This window comes from Echiichthys vipera, assembly GCF_963691815.1.
Source record: "Echiichthys vipera genome assembly, chromosome: 6".
NCBI lineage: Eukaryota > Metazoa > Chordata > Actinopteri > Perciformes > Trachinidae > Echiichthys > Echiichthys vipera.
This window is the reverse complement of record NC_139831.1, coordinates 28,367,679-28,383,951: the sequence shown is the minus strand read 5'-3', so window position 1 is coordinate 28,383,951 and position 16,273 is coordinate 28,367,679. Positions and strand designations below refer to the sequence as shown.

Genomic DNA, 16,273 nt, shown 5'->3' with positions numbered 1-16,273 from the left:
GGCCTTTCTGTGCGGAGTTTGCATGTTCTCCCCGTGTCTGCGTGGGTTCTCTCCGGGTTCTCCGGTTTCCTCCCACAATCCAAAGACATGCACGTGTTAGGTTAATTGATGACTCTAAAATCGCCCGTAGGTGTGGATGGTTGTCTGTCTCTGTTCGTCTCTATGTGCCCTGTGATAAACTGGCGTCCTGTCCAGGGTGGACCCCGCCTCACGGCCGATGTCAGCTGGGATCGGCTCCAGCACCCCCGCGAACCCGACCCCGGGATAAGCGGTTGAAGATGAATGAATGATGAATGAACATAGCTAAGGACTCGTAAGCCCTAGCTGTAATTAGGTGGTGGTAATGCGCCTTTAGGCGTGTTTGCCAACCCTCATTAAAACCCAACGAAGAAGAAGAAGACGACCGTGATTGGCTGAGAGGTGACCAATAGGAAGCTGACAGGATATGTGTGTGTGTATGTGAGCGTTGAGCGTTGAGTGTTGCAGAATGTTTGTCAAAGTTTTCCTCCCGCTCTTTCTGATTGTCATCCTCCACCATGACCCCGCCGAGGCTCAGAAGAAGAAAGAGGTAACGTGTCTCCACTGACAGGAACGTGAGAAAGTTCACTTCCACTCCGGGGGAAACGTTCGCGACGCTTCGAAAGTTTTCTGTCATCCGTGCTAATGCTGCTAAGCTAACAGCCACCAGCACAGAGCTAAAGTTGACGTCAGTGTGTCTTTGAGTGACACCAGGTAAAGAGTAGTTTTCAACACATTTGGTTGGGCTACAGGCACAGACCGTGACGTGACTCCACAGTGACGTCACGGTCAGTGGTGTGGGACTGAAACGGAGAGTGGACCATTCAACCCGTGTTCACGATAGTCACAGTTCAGACTGCACTGCTCGACAGATGTGGGTTTTGCCGATATTTAAAGAGCAGAGCGGCCAATTTATAACGCGATATCATGTTGCATAGTGCATTGGAAAAAATACAATTTAATAATAAGATAATTAGACACAAAATGGCTGAACTTAAATGAACATTTGACATTTTATTTAAGGTTTTGCTGCTATTTAATTGTGTTAAGTTTATATCTATCAAAGAGTGAGTTAAATCAATGGTGACTGATCACATGACCCACTAAAGAAAGCACTTGTTGCCTTTTTGCTGAGTATTCTAATACCTGTGTGTCTGTGGAGACATTCCCTCTCTAGATGTAAATAAGTCTCCATGTTAGTGACCTGTGGTCTGTCGGCCCAGATCGTCTCCAACAGTTATGCTGTTATGTTCACTTGTAATCGGAAATCAGGAACTTCCTACTTCTGAGCCAGGCTTGTTGTGAGGTCAGAAGTGTAATAGGAACGCGTGTGTGTATGGATATAAGAGGGTAATATATGAAGAGAGGTGAATGTGTTTAAATAAAGTTTGCAAAAAAGCAAAAAATTAAAATAAATAGTCAACACACATAGTGACCATGAACGTGACAGTATAGAGGCGCTGAAAGAACGGGCTTGACTGCAGTTACCGCCAAAGAGAGCGCTAGAAACAACGTATCTCAAATCTTATGGAGTACAACTTAAAAGTTGTAATTCTTGTAATAATTGAGAGAGTTGTTTCTAGCAGCCGCTTTGGCCGTAAGATGTAACTACAGGCGCACCTTTGGGACCTCATCTCCCAGAGTTCCTTTGGAAACTGAACAGTGTTGACATCAGTAGATTGGCAGCTCTCACCTCCGCGATACTGCGTGATGCCCTGATATGCTTCACATGTCTGTCGATCCTCCATTGTGAGTCTGCAGTAATGAAATGTTACTGCACCGGTCAGACACATCAGAGCGAGCCTGTCTCCGAATTCAGACTTGATCTTTTTGTTTCATTGTGCTTTTTCTTGTCGGAAATTTTACAACGGAACGCTGCATGCACTTCAGTGACGAGCTCCTCCTGGGCGGACCAGCCATCGCTGAAAAGTGTCACTAATTGTGTGCCGCAATTGAATATAGCGAGGGAAAAAGGCAAATAGTGCTTTCATTAGTGGGTCATATGATCAATCACCATTGTTTTAACTCACTCTTTGGACGAACTTGACAGACGATTAACGAGATGAAAATCTCATTGGCTACATCTTTAACAGTCATTGTCTGCGTTCTTTGTTTAGTCTGTGTTTTGTCGTAGGCTAACATTAACTCACAGATAGTTTGAAACATTCTGTTGTGTGGACGGACCCTGGAAGGCTTCACAGTTACACTCGCTTGCTTTCCCACAGTACAAGCATCCAAATGACAAATCTACACAATTTACACAGGTCCAGTGATTTCTGATTTGTGATAAGGGAATATTGAAGGATTGACTGGCGTCCTGTCCAGGGTGTACCCCGCCTCATGCCCGATGTCAGCTGGCATCAGCTCCAGCCCCCTGCCACTTTGGAATTTTAAAAAGCCATTGAATTTCTTGCACTGAATATTTCTGCATAGAAATTATGTATCTGAATGTTTTGACTCTGAATTTAACTCTTAATGTGTCAATATACCAAATTCAGCTGCAAGATTCCATGTATAAAATTCAGTGTTAACATGCAGGACCCCAGGGATCGTCCTTGTGATTAGATGTGGAACTGTGGGTGGCAACTTCACATGATAGTGCTTCCATGAGCATTGTGTTATAAACACTTCATGTTTCTGAGGAGTTCCTGGTTTAAGTTGAGTGTAAAGTCTGAACGAGTCAGACTGAAATTCTGCCTCCAGCAGCAGGTGTCTGTCAGCTAACACTGGCGGTGGCCACAGCCGCAGACAGACGCAGCTTCCCTGGGTAGCCTACTGTCATCAGCGGGAGCCGGTGTGTGTTTCGGGCCGACCTCTGCTGCGTGGTGTCGAACAACATCATATTTGACGTGGAAACACACAAACTGGCTCCCACCGATGACAGTACCCGGGGCTGCTGTTGGGTTCAGTTCTCTACTCGTAAGCGGGACCGGAGAAGCAGATCTGCTCCTGTCCGGAAGAAGGAGCCGGTACGGTGGTCTCCCTCAGCCCGCTGGTTTAAGGTGTGGGTGTGTTTTCCTCCTCCACCGGCAAAAGAACATTGAATTCTTTAACATTGAATTTGTGAACATTGAAACATAAAGGTGAAAATAAGATAATTCAGAGTCAAAACAATCAGATACATGATTTTAGTGCATAAATATTCAGTGCTAGAAATTCAATGTCTTTTAATTTCAAAAGCATATGACACAGATTTCCGTCTTACATACGGGAATCTTATTAAAAGTATTTGTTGTTATAACATCAATGTTTTTTGTTTATCTTGTGTATAGACTCTGCTGTCAGAGAAGGTGACTCAGATGATGGACTGGGCCTCCAAGCGTTCAGTAATCAGGATGAATGGAGACAAGTTCCGGCGCTTTGTCAGGGCTCCTCCCAGAAACTTCTCCGTGGTCATCATGTTTACGGCACTGCAGCCACAGAGACAGTGTGGGGTCTGCAAGTAAGACGCAGGAGAAACTAGGAGAGGCGTGGCGGTCGTTTAAATTCTTATCTGAGAATTTCAATGCGTCTTTTCATTTCAGGCAAGCTGACGAGGAGTTCCAGGTGCTGGCCAACTCGTGGCGCTATTCCTCCGCCTTTACTAACAAAGTTTTCTTTGCATCTGTGGATTTTGATGAAGGATCAGACGTCTTTCAGATGGTGAGACAACTTCTAACCCAACAGTTGCTGAAATGTTTGGTTGGACCTTCAGTCCTCACATAGCACATGGTTTGACACATGAAGATAACAGTTTTTGTGTCTCAAGCACTGTTCGGACAGGATTAGTTTAATGTGGGGACGTGGGGTATGGTCATTTTTACCAGGGGTTTTAGTCACGTCCGAATGTGCCATGTCAGTGATTATTCCTGAGAATGTCAGAAAAAAAATATATTTTCACCTTCTGTAAAACGGTCCGAAAAAACCCTCAGGTAGAACTAGTCCCGTCAGAATACGACCCTCTGTAAAACATATGTAGATATACCATCATATCCCGTCAATACATAGTTGCCATAGTTTTATTTTTGAGCATGGAGGCGCTTAAAGAAGCACTCTTATCAATTTTTTTTACATAATCGATTCTGTCCTTTAGTTTCCTGTTTACTGTCGCTGTGTTTCATGAGTTGTTCAACGCGTCCTCCTTCACTTCCGCTCAGCCCTTGGCATTATATAACAGCACACGTCACACAGAGGCCACTTGGAGAGCTGAGGGAAACTGGGCGGGGGGAGGAGCGTGGGATGAAATGGAACTCCCCTGTCCTCGTTCACTTCAACCCAAACTATCATGGATCCACCACCAGATGTAGGTTTAGCGCTGTACTGCTTCTGACAAATGATCACAAATACCTTTAGACTCATTTCAATGAGATGAAGGTGTTTTCTACGAATGATTGCAGTAATTCACCATTGTATCATAATCATCATCATTATTATTGCTATGATGTATTCAAAATAACATTTATTCCTTCCGTTTATAGAAATAGTTACGAAACCACACAAGTCAATTATCGATCTATAAACTAAAATAAGTATACTAAATATTTACTGCAACCTGTCACTTTTCAGCAAAATATTAGGCATCAATGAGATTTTCTTAAGAAACTATCTGCTAAACAGGCGAACATGTAAGAATACAGACTTATAATAAGATATTATTTATAGAAAACTGAAAAGCATGTCAGACAGTGAAGTTTTTTAATGGTGATAAAAAAAATGTATTATTTATGCATATTGTTCTTTTTTTAGTGGTGAGCAATCGCAGACTTTTACGACCATTACTGCCACCTACCCATGGATGTGTTCTCTTCCACCAAATGCATAACTGCAATGCATTGTGGGTGATATCCACCTCTGGAGTGAACATCGTCGTTCACTCGATCAGTGTTGAGGGGAAGTAAACGAGGGCATGTTGAACCACTATTAGAACACTAGTTTTGTGATATCAGGAAGCTACGTAGCACGTACATGGTGACAGGGACGTGACGTAGCGCGTAGATCGAGTAACCCCTCCCACCTCTGGTAGAATACAGGGATTTCTTAATCCTTTGTGAGTTGGCCATTTCTATTATTATTTATAACTATTGGATGTTACATTAAACTAATCCCGTCTGATTAGGGCTATGTTCATGTCAAAAGATTGAATTCCACTGGGGGTTAGTAAAGTTATAGTTTGTTGTTGAACACATTGTGTTTGTGTTTCAGCTCAGTATGAATTCTGCTCCGACCTTCATTCACTTCCCCCCCAAAGGGAAACCTCGCAAGTCTGACACGTACGAGCTGCAGGTCAGAGGCTTTGCAGCTGAGCAGCTGGCTCGATGGGTGGCAGACAGGACTGACGTGCAGGTAATTAAAACATACCATAATGTGAGCAATCACTGTTTGCTTTGATGAAATAAACCATAAAACCCTGGCTGTAAACTTAACAATCGCACTCAAACACTGGCATGGTTGAGCCTCTGATGACCTTGGTCATGTCGTCTGTTTTCAGATCCGTGTCATTCGTCCTCCCAACTACGCAGGGCCTCTGCTGTTGGGCTTCCTCTTGGCTGTGATTGGAGGACTGGCGTATCTGCGAAGACACAACTTGGAGTTTCTCTTTAACAAGAACGTCTGGGCCTTCTCTGCACTGGTAACGCACGCACTCACTCACTCACTCACACACACACACACACACACACACACACACACACACACACACACACACGCATATAAACCATTACATACACATCTGTACATAGGGCATTTTTCTACTAGAAGGTTCAAGTTCCTGGAAAGAACAATAACAGCTATTTGGGTAATTCACCCCATTGTTATCTGCGTAATGACGGTTGCCAACCGTTTCGACTGATACCTGGTAGATCGCATGCACCATATGAGTCTTTATGACAGAGACCCTGGTTCAAATCCAGTACTTTGCTGCATGCATAATTAAAGGATGTATTAACCCTAATGAGGCACGGTGTCATGAACGGTTACTGGGAAACAGGGAAAACTGGGACCAGTGTTTAGCGAAGAATATCCGACGGTCTGTCCCTCCACGTGGCAATGGCGTCCTCCTGGTTACAAACAATTTGCGAGCTTGAGATGACGGCCACAGGGAGAGCACAAGCGGGTGGTAGGCAGGCAGGCAGGCAGGCAGGCAGGATAATGGGTGACTGAAGCAAAAAGCACAGGAGACGTGGAGAAAAAACTGAGCACATATGAAGCCAAGGTTCACAGCACGCTACCGCTCTTGCTGATAAAAAGATCTCAGGTCCGTCTTCTTATACAGGAGGGGAGGTAATTAGGGGAGTGCCAATGAGATCCACCTGGAGCTGCCTGCCAGGAAAACCACGCCTCCAGCTCACAGAAAAGGGGAGACACGTGCAGGGAAACACAGACAGAGGGAGACACACAGAAACAAAGGGGAGTGAAGGAATGCCAGTCTATGGATTTAGACTGGATTTAACTGCAAAAGGCACAGTTAAAGTGAAATTCTGGCGGAAAATCATCCCAGGGTCTTTTTGGTAAATACACTCATCAAATAAACCATCAAGACAGTTTTTTTGTGTAACAACTATTAATGGTGAAATCCCGGAGAGTCACTGTCGCTAACTTATTAGCTCGGGACAGTATATCAGGCATTAAAACATCTTTTTTAACCACTCATACTGCTCAAAATAACAGCAAACCTCTGCAGCAGCATGATAAGAGTCCTTGCAAAGAAAACAAAGCAGCAACAGCTTAGTTAGTGAACCTGGAGTTTATTAAAAGAGTGTTTTAAAGACTTACCTACTGGCCCCTGTACCAGCTCCTCTCATAGTAAAGTCCATTCAAGTTGATTACCAAAGTCAATCCCAAAGGAAGGAGCCCATTGGTGCTTTGTTTTCTGTGTAAGGACTCTTCTCATGCTGCTGCAGAGGTTTGCTGTTATTTTCAGCAGTATTGGTGGTTAAAAAAGACGTTTTAATGCCTTCACCGTGCTGCCCCAAGCTAATCAGTGTTAGCTGCATTCAACTGTTAGCGACTCTATCACATTTCTCTGTTAATAGTTGTTACACACAAAACAAATTGACTCCATGGCTTATTTGATGAGTGTATTTGCCCAAAAAGACCCTGGGATGATTTTACGCCGGAATTTCACTTTAACCGCTATTGAATGCATAATAATGTGTTTTTACAAGTGCATATAACTGTCACAGAGGCCTGGGTTTAGCTGGCTTTAAATGTCTTTTAAAAAGTAAATAAGGGCATGATAAAGGATTTATTATCCCTAACAAGACATTGTTCTCCCTTTTAAATCCAGTAGATGCAAAACTTAACTCTTATTAAATGCAAAATGGTGTTTCTTATGTGTCTTTATTTATGTCTAACAAACATGTTTATGATGTAATTACAAACAATTACATAGTCTAATTGACACAATAATGGTACTAAGCACCCTTTATAAGGAATTTTAAGGCCATTATTACCTATTAACTAATACTTATTATAATAACCTCAATATAAAGCGTTAACAATAATGTAGTAATATAAATACAGTATATTGTTGTTAATCTCTGGTAAAACTACTGATGTTAAGGGTAGAGGAAATATTAAGTCTTCCACCCAGTTTCTAATGAATATACCCTGATCTTTAAAATGTGTGTGTGTGTGTGTGTGTGTTTCAGTGCTTTGTCCTGATCATGACTTCAGGCCAGATGTGGAACCACATCAGAGGACCACCTTATGCACACAAGAACCCCAGCACCGGACAAGTCGTAAGACAGAAACGGACCGTTGACAACACGTCCTCGTTCCCGATATGACATGTGAACTAACTCTCAGAACCTTGTGTGTTTTCAGAGTTACATCCATGGCAGCAGTCAGGCCCAGTTTGTGGCTGAGACACACATCGTCCTGCTCTTCAGTATCCTTTAGCTGTGTGCATACGCACTCTCTTACAGTCAGCACACACTGATCTCCTTTAGCTCTTGTAAACATAAACCGCTATAAACAAAGCCTAAGCAAAACGAATCCCTGCTGGATCAGACCCAAAGTGTTAGCTTTGATCCTGTTACATTTGTCTCACTCCTCTAGCTTTGATGTGTCGTTAATTTTAAAGCACATCATCAGTTTCACAGTTTGTGTGACAGGGCTACAGACCACCTTCAGCCCACAACACGCCTGAACCACCAGGCGCCTGGTGGGTTGCAACTGTTAGGTTGGAGTAGTTTGAGCAGACGAACACCATGCATCACACACACACCTTGACCTTCCTGTAAGATGCTGCTGTTACCATGGGGATGGTGCTGCTGTGTGAGGCAGCTACCTCTGACATAGACATTGGAAAGAGGAAGAGTATGTACACACACACACACACACACACACACAGATTATTCCAATTTCAAATAAAGGTTTTTCAAATGTTTACAATCCCCATTTTCCATCTGCAAGTCTGGGTGCCCCCATGATTAAATAGTACTATTTAAAAGTACTATTTAATCATGGTCCTGCTGCTGCCTCATCAAAGAAAGGAATTCAGTGATTGTGAAATTCTGGGCCCATGCAATGTTAAAAATAACAATTTGAACTGAAACGAATGCTTTTTTGTTGTTACTTAGTCCCCCTATGTGCCAAACAAGTTCCCTACTTTAAAGGTTGAATATGTAGAATCCTTATTAAAAGCTATGTTTAAAAAAAAAACCAATACACCCATGAAAGTATTGCTTTTCCATAAAAAAGTATATTTAGTCTGAATCAGTAGTTTAAATATTTTGACAGCTTTGATAATGACTTTCTGTCCCGTTCTGTTTCCATGGTACCAGCCAATAGTGTTGGGCGTTGCTGGTTGCCAGGGTTGTCTGTTGTTGGGTGCAGCTACTGTAGGCTGGCACTGGGTGAAATTGAGTTTGCCAATCCTGCAGCTGCTTATTTGTCCCAGCAGCTGAGTGAGCGGAGACGGGCAAAAACCAGAGTCAGTATAGGCCAAACATTCACTCCATGGACTGAGAGAAAGGAGAGAAACGCCATAAAACGCACGCCCAAATGGCTACAGTTCTCCTCTATCGCTAACATCACTTTCATCTTTACTTAGCTGGAACGGCTAACGCTAACTGTCAGTCAAACTCCTTCAATACTTGTTTTTATGGTGTGATTTTCTGGAGGGGATGGGTTCAAACAGGCTCAACCAGACTCCGGTCTCCTGTTGACTACTGGGGCGGGTCTGACCAACCTGGCAACCCACTATGAACTTGAGACACTAGATGGCGCTGTTCTGCTCATTCTCCATATTCAATCTTTAAATATCCACCTAAAACAGGAGAACCCCCCCTTTAGTTCCAGCGCAAAATTATTGACTGACATACATGTGACTATCGCCATTTAGACCTATGGACAGTGCCGTTTGCTGTGTGAAGGGTCAGCGGCACTGTCCGTAGTACTGAAGGAGTTTAAGAGAAAGCCACAAACAGCTGTTCCCACATAAACTGCGACCCACTGCTGCTGTAATGTTGGGGCTAAAATTCCTGACTTCTGTCCACATTACGATTGGCTGTACATCGGAAAGGCTTTATTTTTCCCCCCAAGAGTGTTCCATCTATTGTGATTGGCTAGTACTTTGTTACCAAGCTAGCCAGATGACTAGTCAGCCTGCCGCTAGACAAGTCAAATTTAACACCTTGAGTTGTATTTCTTGTGTATTTCTTTTTCTTTGTTTCTTTGTATTTCTTTCTATAAACAGCTCTGTGGCGTGGCCGTGTGTGCTGATGAACAATGTGGGGCTTCCACAGCGCATGGAACTCCAGGAGCCGCGGATCCTGGAGTCGCCCGCTGCTCCGTGAATCTCATTGAACTCTCGGCTTTGAGGGGAACTCTGTGCGCTGCAGCCCAGGAGTTCATTGGCACACACTGCCATGCCACAGAGTTGGATTGCATGTGCTTTATCAACAACAAAACAAAACACTTAATGCTTATGCTATTGCTGTAAACACACTTTCCAACATACGGACAATCGTAATGTGTTACATCCTCTGTAAGCGTAGAAGTCGTACGCAGAGCAGATCCGGTACCTACACTTGTATACGTAATGTTGGCTGGCTTGTGGGCTTTGATGGGCCTGAGAAAAACTTGTCATGCCCCTCTCTGTTGTTTCTTTCTTTGTTACCAAAAAAGCTGCTTCTGACGTCTCCACTGAACCGCCAGAAATATATTTTCCTTGCCGCACATTGGCACAGATTTTTATGTATTTAAGAATATATAATTTTAAAATGTAGCCTCCATTAAAAAAAATGTATTAAACATATTTTAAAATATTTGTAAGAGGTGGTAGCGCCCAATGTAGCGGCACGCACAGCGCAGTTTTGCCTCTGCCGCTGCGCTCAATGTTCAAATCAGTTGAACGTTGACCTCGTTGCCGCTGACCTTTAAAAAGCGCAACCAATGAGATAGAAGCTTTGAGCGTGACCTTTACATTTCCTAGGCAACCAGAGAGCGAAATCAAGCCGGCTAGAAAGATGGAGGAAAAACTTATTGTTTGTGTGTCAGAGTTTCCCGAACTATTTAACGTTACATTAAAGTTGCATCACGATCTCGGAAGAAAACGTAACACTTGGATGTTTATAAACAGTCGCACCAGGTTTGTGAATAGGCAGTTACGAGGTAACGGTTGTTATAATAATTACTTTTACTTCACTGGTTCTCTGCGCCCAACCTTGAGTTGAGCCCAGCACAAAAAGCTTCTGATGTGAAGGCATCGTCTGATGTTGAGATCAGTTTGCTGATGTTCCTGATTATAAATGGTCCATTCATCAACACAAGCTCACAAATGTACTGTGTGTGTCTGTCTGTCAGTTATGTGTGTTGCAGGTATCGGTCTGGTGATGCTGTTCTTCAGCTGGTTGCTGTCCATTTTCAGAGCAAAGTATCATGGATACCCATACAGGTAGAGATGGAAACACACGTTTAACTGGTGGCCGAGTTGACGCCTTGTGTCCTGTTGACCGACAGTCTCGTCTTTTGTCTGTGCTGCAGCTTCCTGATGACTTAGCTGACCTGCATCCGCCAACTTCACCGCAAACAGGAAGTCGTCCAAAGTGTCAACCAGCAGGGTGCTCTCCACGGCAACGCTCCATTTCTGTTAGCTGAGCCACCACACATCCATACACACAGTGCCTTTACAAAGACTCTTTCATCCTCCAACAGCAGTATGCATTCTAAACCGTCGTGTGCCAAAAGCTGTTCTCTAGAGTCTAATTTTGGAGTCATTTTTCAGTCGGGATGCAAGTCTCAGCCATTGTCTTAATGTTTTCAAAAGGCCATTCTCTCTGTTCTGTTTGTTTACTTGTTGTTATTGTTGTTTGTGCTTGGATTAATTTGAATCAGGATGTGATATTTACAGAGAAGTGAAGTGGGAGCAGTTATTTCAGGCATCCAGGGAATAAGTCATACCTACAACATCTTATACGGGTCTTAATGTCCGAACAATGTCAGAGACAGAACAATACATATAACATACATACATTTATGGACACTTTTAAGAAAGACTCAGTTGAAATAGACTTCCTATAAGTTTAAGAGACAGCGTTTAGTGGAGTCTGTTTGAACCCACTTAAAGGTTGAATATGTAGAATCTTTATTTAAAGCTATGTTTTTTTTTTAAATACACCCATGGGGCGTTTTGAGGGCTACAGAATGAAAATATATTTAGTCTGAATCAATATTTTAACATTTTTTTGACGGGTTTGACAATGACTTTCTGTCCAGTTCTGTTTCCATGGTAGCAGCCAATAGCGTTGCTGGTTGCCAGGGTTGTCTGTTGTTGCTACAGAAACAAGGAATCATTTTGAGTTGAGAGCTAGCTAATGGATTACACAGCACTCAAAGAAAGACTTCCAGTTGAAGACAAATGTTCAATACTTTTGTCAAATTAAGTGATTAGTCCAAATGAGTCGTTACCCTGTATGATTCATCACTGACAGGCTAATCACTTGACACACTCTGCAACAAACCTGCCAACTCGACTGCTGGAATTATTTTTTGTCGCGCGACTATGATCTTGAGACACTAGATGGCGCTGTTCTGCTTATTCTCTGTATTCAACCTTTAAATAAGGTACATTCATCACTGGAAACTTAATTCTCCATACATGTTGAGTTGTATGTTGGCCTGTGATGGTACCACCACCTGGAAAGATAAATGTGCTGCTGGTTATGCAGGAAATGAATCATCAAATATACAAATGTGTCCAAAACTGTGTCCATTTTCCTATTAATTTGTACCAAATTACATATTCTTTTCTTGGCCGTGATTGGCTAGTTGTATCACTGCAACGTGACCCCGGTGAGAAAAAACAAATGGGACCTGCTTCTCTTTTCTACTTGCAGGCAGAGACAGTGCTCTCAGTACTTTATAATTAATATTATTATTTTACTTTATTGGAGTTAAAGTCAACTAAATATTCAGAATCGTGAATTAAGCAACTATTGTGCGCGCGATTTGGATGAGCTGATCCTCATTAACTCTCATTGCTTTTGACTGTCAGAAACATGAAACGTAATGACAACTGTACCAGTGAACGTGTTCAGTCTAACTGCATACATCACTCGCTTGAACATTTGCATTTGATATCTCGTGGTTTCATGACAGCCCTGCCAAATTTGCCTTCATTTGTCGATTACTGTCAGTTCTGTGTGCAGAGATGAAGAACTTGTTTCTATACAGCGAAGTCTCATTTGAAACCATATTTTTTCCAAAAACAGTGATGTCCACAACAAAAGAGCCACAGACCTTCGAACTGGGGATCGACCGATACAGAGTTTTTAGGGCTGATGCCAATACCATTTTTTTTTTTTTGTATCTTCATCAGCCTTAGCCAATGACCGATACAACCTGTGGATTTTCTTGAGCAGATATTAGGAGCAGATACTACTTTTTCCCCCTCAATCAACATCATAAAAATGACACAATGATAACAAATGTTAAGTAACTCAATTTAAAAAAGGCGTCTCCAGCAACACAGAGCTACCCATAAACGCCTGTCTGTAAACGATGCTGGGAAAAAACTATAGGCAAACGCAGCAGCCCGCATCGGCTGATACGATACACCTAAAAAACACAAATATCGTCCGGCTGATGTACCGGTCTATCACTACTTTACCAGACAAGCCCAATGGCTTTCCAGCTCAAGTCTCCTGATTTAACTGCCCAACATGAACACACAGGTGGTCGAGATGCCGCACAAACGTCTGGGAAAATGACAGTTTGCAGCACATTAAACATCGTTTTAATGGTCTGTAGATACATTGATGGTTCCTGTTTACACCAGTTGTTCTTGTTCGGGTTGTTGTAACTAGTATTTAGACCAATTTACCAAACCAAAGGTATGTAAAAAGTGGTTTCATAGTATAAGTACTTCTAACCTGCGGTCATTACGGTTAAATACATGCTGCCGTATGTTTGTGTTGATTAATTGTGTTATGATTTAAAGAAAAGGTTTCACTTCACCCACTCTGCTGCTCTTTAAACCATGTGCCTTACACTGCTGATGACATGAAAGAATAATAGTGATTCATTGTCAAGTAATCTGAATAAATCTTAGGGCAGTATTATTGTAATTCAGCACTGCTGCCACTCAGTGATGCTCAGTGTGGTGGAACAGAGGCACACGTTGCTACATAGAGGCTCAGGGTCTGATGTGAACCTACTTGGAATTCAATACATGAAGTAGTTTAAAAAGTATACCCCAATTTTCAAATTGCCAAATACAGTAATAAATGAGTATCTATAGTTAACTGTGATTAGATTCATCAAGTCACTTGACACTAAATCATTTTCACATGCATTTTGTAAAATGGGTCTGTTGTGTTAAAATGGCCAGTGAACTATTCCTGTTGTTAAAAGATGAACCCTTAACCCCAGCGCAACGTTTGTTACCACACTGAGAAATATGCTAACTCATTCTGATACTTAAAGGTTGAACATGTAGAATCTTTCTTAAAAGCTATATTTAAAAAAATAAAATAATACACTCACGGGATACGGAATGAAACTATTACTTTTCAATGGAAAACAATATATATTTAGTCTGAATTCATTTTTTGTTTTATTGACCGGTTTAAAAATGACTTTCTGTCACGTTCTGTTTATATTGTAGCAGCCAATAGCGGTGGGCGTTGCTGCTTGCCAGGTTTGTCTGTTGTTGCTACAGAAACAAGAATCATTGTGAGTTGAGAGCTAGCTAATGGATTCCACAGCACTCAAAGAAAGACAAATTGAAGAGTTGAAGACAAATGTTAAATACTGGTGTAAAATTAATTGATTAGTCCAAATTAGTGGTTACCCTGTATGATTCATCCCTGACATGGAGCAGGCTGATCATTGACGCGCTTGGCAACGAATCTGGCAACTCGACTGCTGGAATTATTTTTTGTTGTTGCGACTATGATCTTAAGACACTAGATGGCGGAGTTCTGCTCATTCTCCATATTCAACCTTTATTCTGAAGCCTACATTTTCTATGTTGTGTAAAAGCAAATGTTTGTGGTTGAATACTGAGGTTGTTCCAGGAGAGAATATGTGATCTGAAGTGATCATTTCTAATATTAAAGTGCCTTAACTCCCTCTCAGTGTTTGTCTCTTCCTCTTTCACCAGTGATGTAATGGCTCCTTCTCAATGTAGTCTTTTTTTCTAATCGATATCTTTAGTCTTTTCCAAATAATTTCCAACAGAAGGAAATGGAAATAAAATGTGAACAACAATGGCACATCTTCTTTAGTCTGAAGTCTGTTAGACTAAAGCACGGCAGTTATTGCATCTGTGAAGGAGGGCTCTAGATCTTTTCACCTTATATATGCTTCCCTTAGGCAATATTATAAGGAAGCACTCCATAAATATTCATTGTTATGCTGATGATACACAATTATATTTATCGATCAAACCAGAAGAGACTGATCAGTTAGATAAACTTCAAATATGCATTAAGTAAATAAAAAGCTGGATGACCTGCAATTTTCTGATGTTAAACTCAGATCAAACTGAAGTTATACATGGCCCTGAAGGCCTCCGAAACTCAATAGCTAAAGACATTGTTACTCTGGATGATGTTGTGTTGTCCTCCAGCACCACAATAAGGAATCTGGGTGTTATCTTTTATCAGGATATGTCCTTCGATTCTCACATAAAACTCACGACAATATCACCTGCGTAATGATGTGAAAATTAGGAACATTGTGTCTCAGAAAGAAAAACTAGTCCATGCATTTGTTACTTCTAGGCTGGACTATTGCAACTCCTTATTATCAGGCTGCTCCAATAAGTCTGTTAAGAGTCTCCAGTTGGTCCAAAATGCTGCAGCTCGTGTACTAACTAAAACAAATCGAAGAGAACATATTTCTCCTGTATTAGCTTCTCTGCACTGGCTACCTGTAAAATCTAGAATAGAATTTAAAATCCTTCTCCTTACCTACAAAGCTCTTATTGGTCAGGCTCCGTCGTATCTTAAAGAGCTCATAATACCGTATTACCCGACTAGATCGCTGCGCTCTGAGAATGCAGGGCTACTTGTCGTTCCTAGAGTCTCCAAAAGTAGAATGGGAGGCAGAGCCTTCAGCTACCAAGCTTCTCTCCTGTGGAACCAACTCCCAAGTGTTGTTCGGAATACAGACACTGTCCCGATATTTAAGAGTAAACTAAAAACTTTCCTTTTTGATAAAGCTTACAGCTAGGGCTTACGAGACCTCAGCTATGTTCTTATTGGCATTAAATTTCTCTTAGAGCCTCTGAGCTTCTCTCTTCTCTGTCTGTACCATTCATGTGTCATCAATGCATGCATGTTATAATTCAACTTCTTCCCTGGAGTTGTTTGTGCTTTGTCGTCTCGCAGGATTCTGCTGATGGTTGTGGTGCCTGCTGCTGTGGTCCTGCTTGACGCTTCCTGCTGCTTTTATAACTATTACTCATATAAACTATCATTAGTTTAGAAATTATAACATTTGTAGCCATAAAAACACCATCAGTGGTGTTTCACTGTATCATAGCTATATTTGTCTCTCTCTGTCCATCTTCCTTCGTACTCTACGGGGGAATTGTTGGGTCTATGTAAATCTTAAATATGTCATAGAGTGGTCTTTACCTACTCTGTAAAGTGTTGTGGGATAAATTTTGTTATGATTTGGCATTGTAAATAAAATTGAATTGAATTGAATAGTGCTTCACCACCTGTGACAGGCAACTGCTGAGGAAATGTCTTCACCTTTTTATTCAGAGAACCTTTGGACAGGACACACCTTTCGTTACATGAATGTAACTTGTGACCTCCGG

At 41.9% G+C, this 16,273-nt stretch overlaps 1 protein-coding gene across 1 annotated transcript; it reads left to right on the top strand.

The window, feature by feature from the left end:
• Positions 1–439: 439 nt before the first annotated feature.
• Positions 440–14,559, top strand: magt1 (magnesium transporter 1). The gene is made up of 10 exons (XM_083915566.1): positions 440–568; positions 3,291–3,460; positions 3,543–3,660; positions 5,200–5,340; positions 5,486–5,626; positions 7,647–7,736; positions 7,822–7,885; positions 8,242–8,316; positions 10,807–10,897; positions 10,987–14,559. The coding sequence occupies exons 1-10, from the start codon at positions 488–490 to the stop codon at positions 11,000–11,002; spliced, it is 987 nt and encodes a 328-aa protein (XP_083771692.1). The 5' UTR covers positions 440–487; the 3' UTR covers positions 11,003–14,559.
• The last annotated feature ends 1,714 nt before the right edge of the window (positions 14,560–16,273 follow it).

What these genes read in the sequence shown, in the direction of transcription:
- magt1 (XM_083915566.1), top strand. Translation starts at nt 488, where the DNA reads ATGTTTGTCAAAGTTTTCCTCCCGCTCTTTCTGATTGTCATCCTCCAC. An exon ending in GATCAGACGTCTTTCAGATG is followed by an intron (nt 3,661 to 5,199) that starts GTGAGACAACTT and finishes TTTGTGTTTCAG; the next exon opens with CTCAGTATGAATTCTGCTCC. An exon ending in AGACATTGGAAAGAGGAAGA is followed by an intron (nt 8,317 to 10,806) that starts GTATGTACACAC and finishes TCTGTCTGTCAG; the next exon opens with TTATGTGTGTTGCAGGTATC.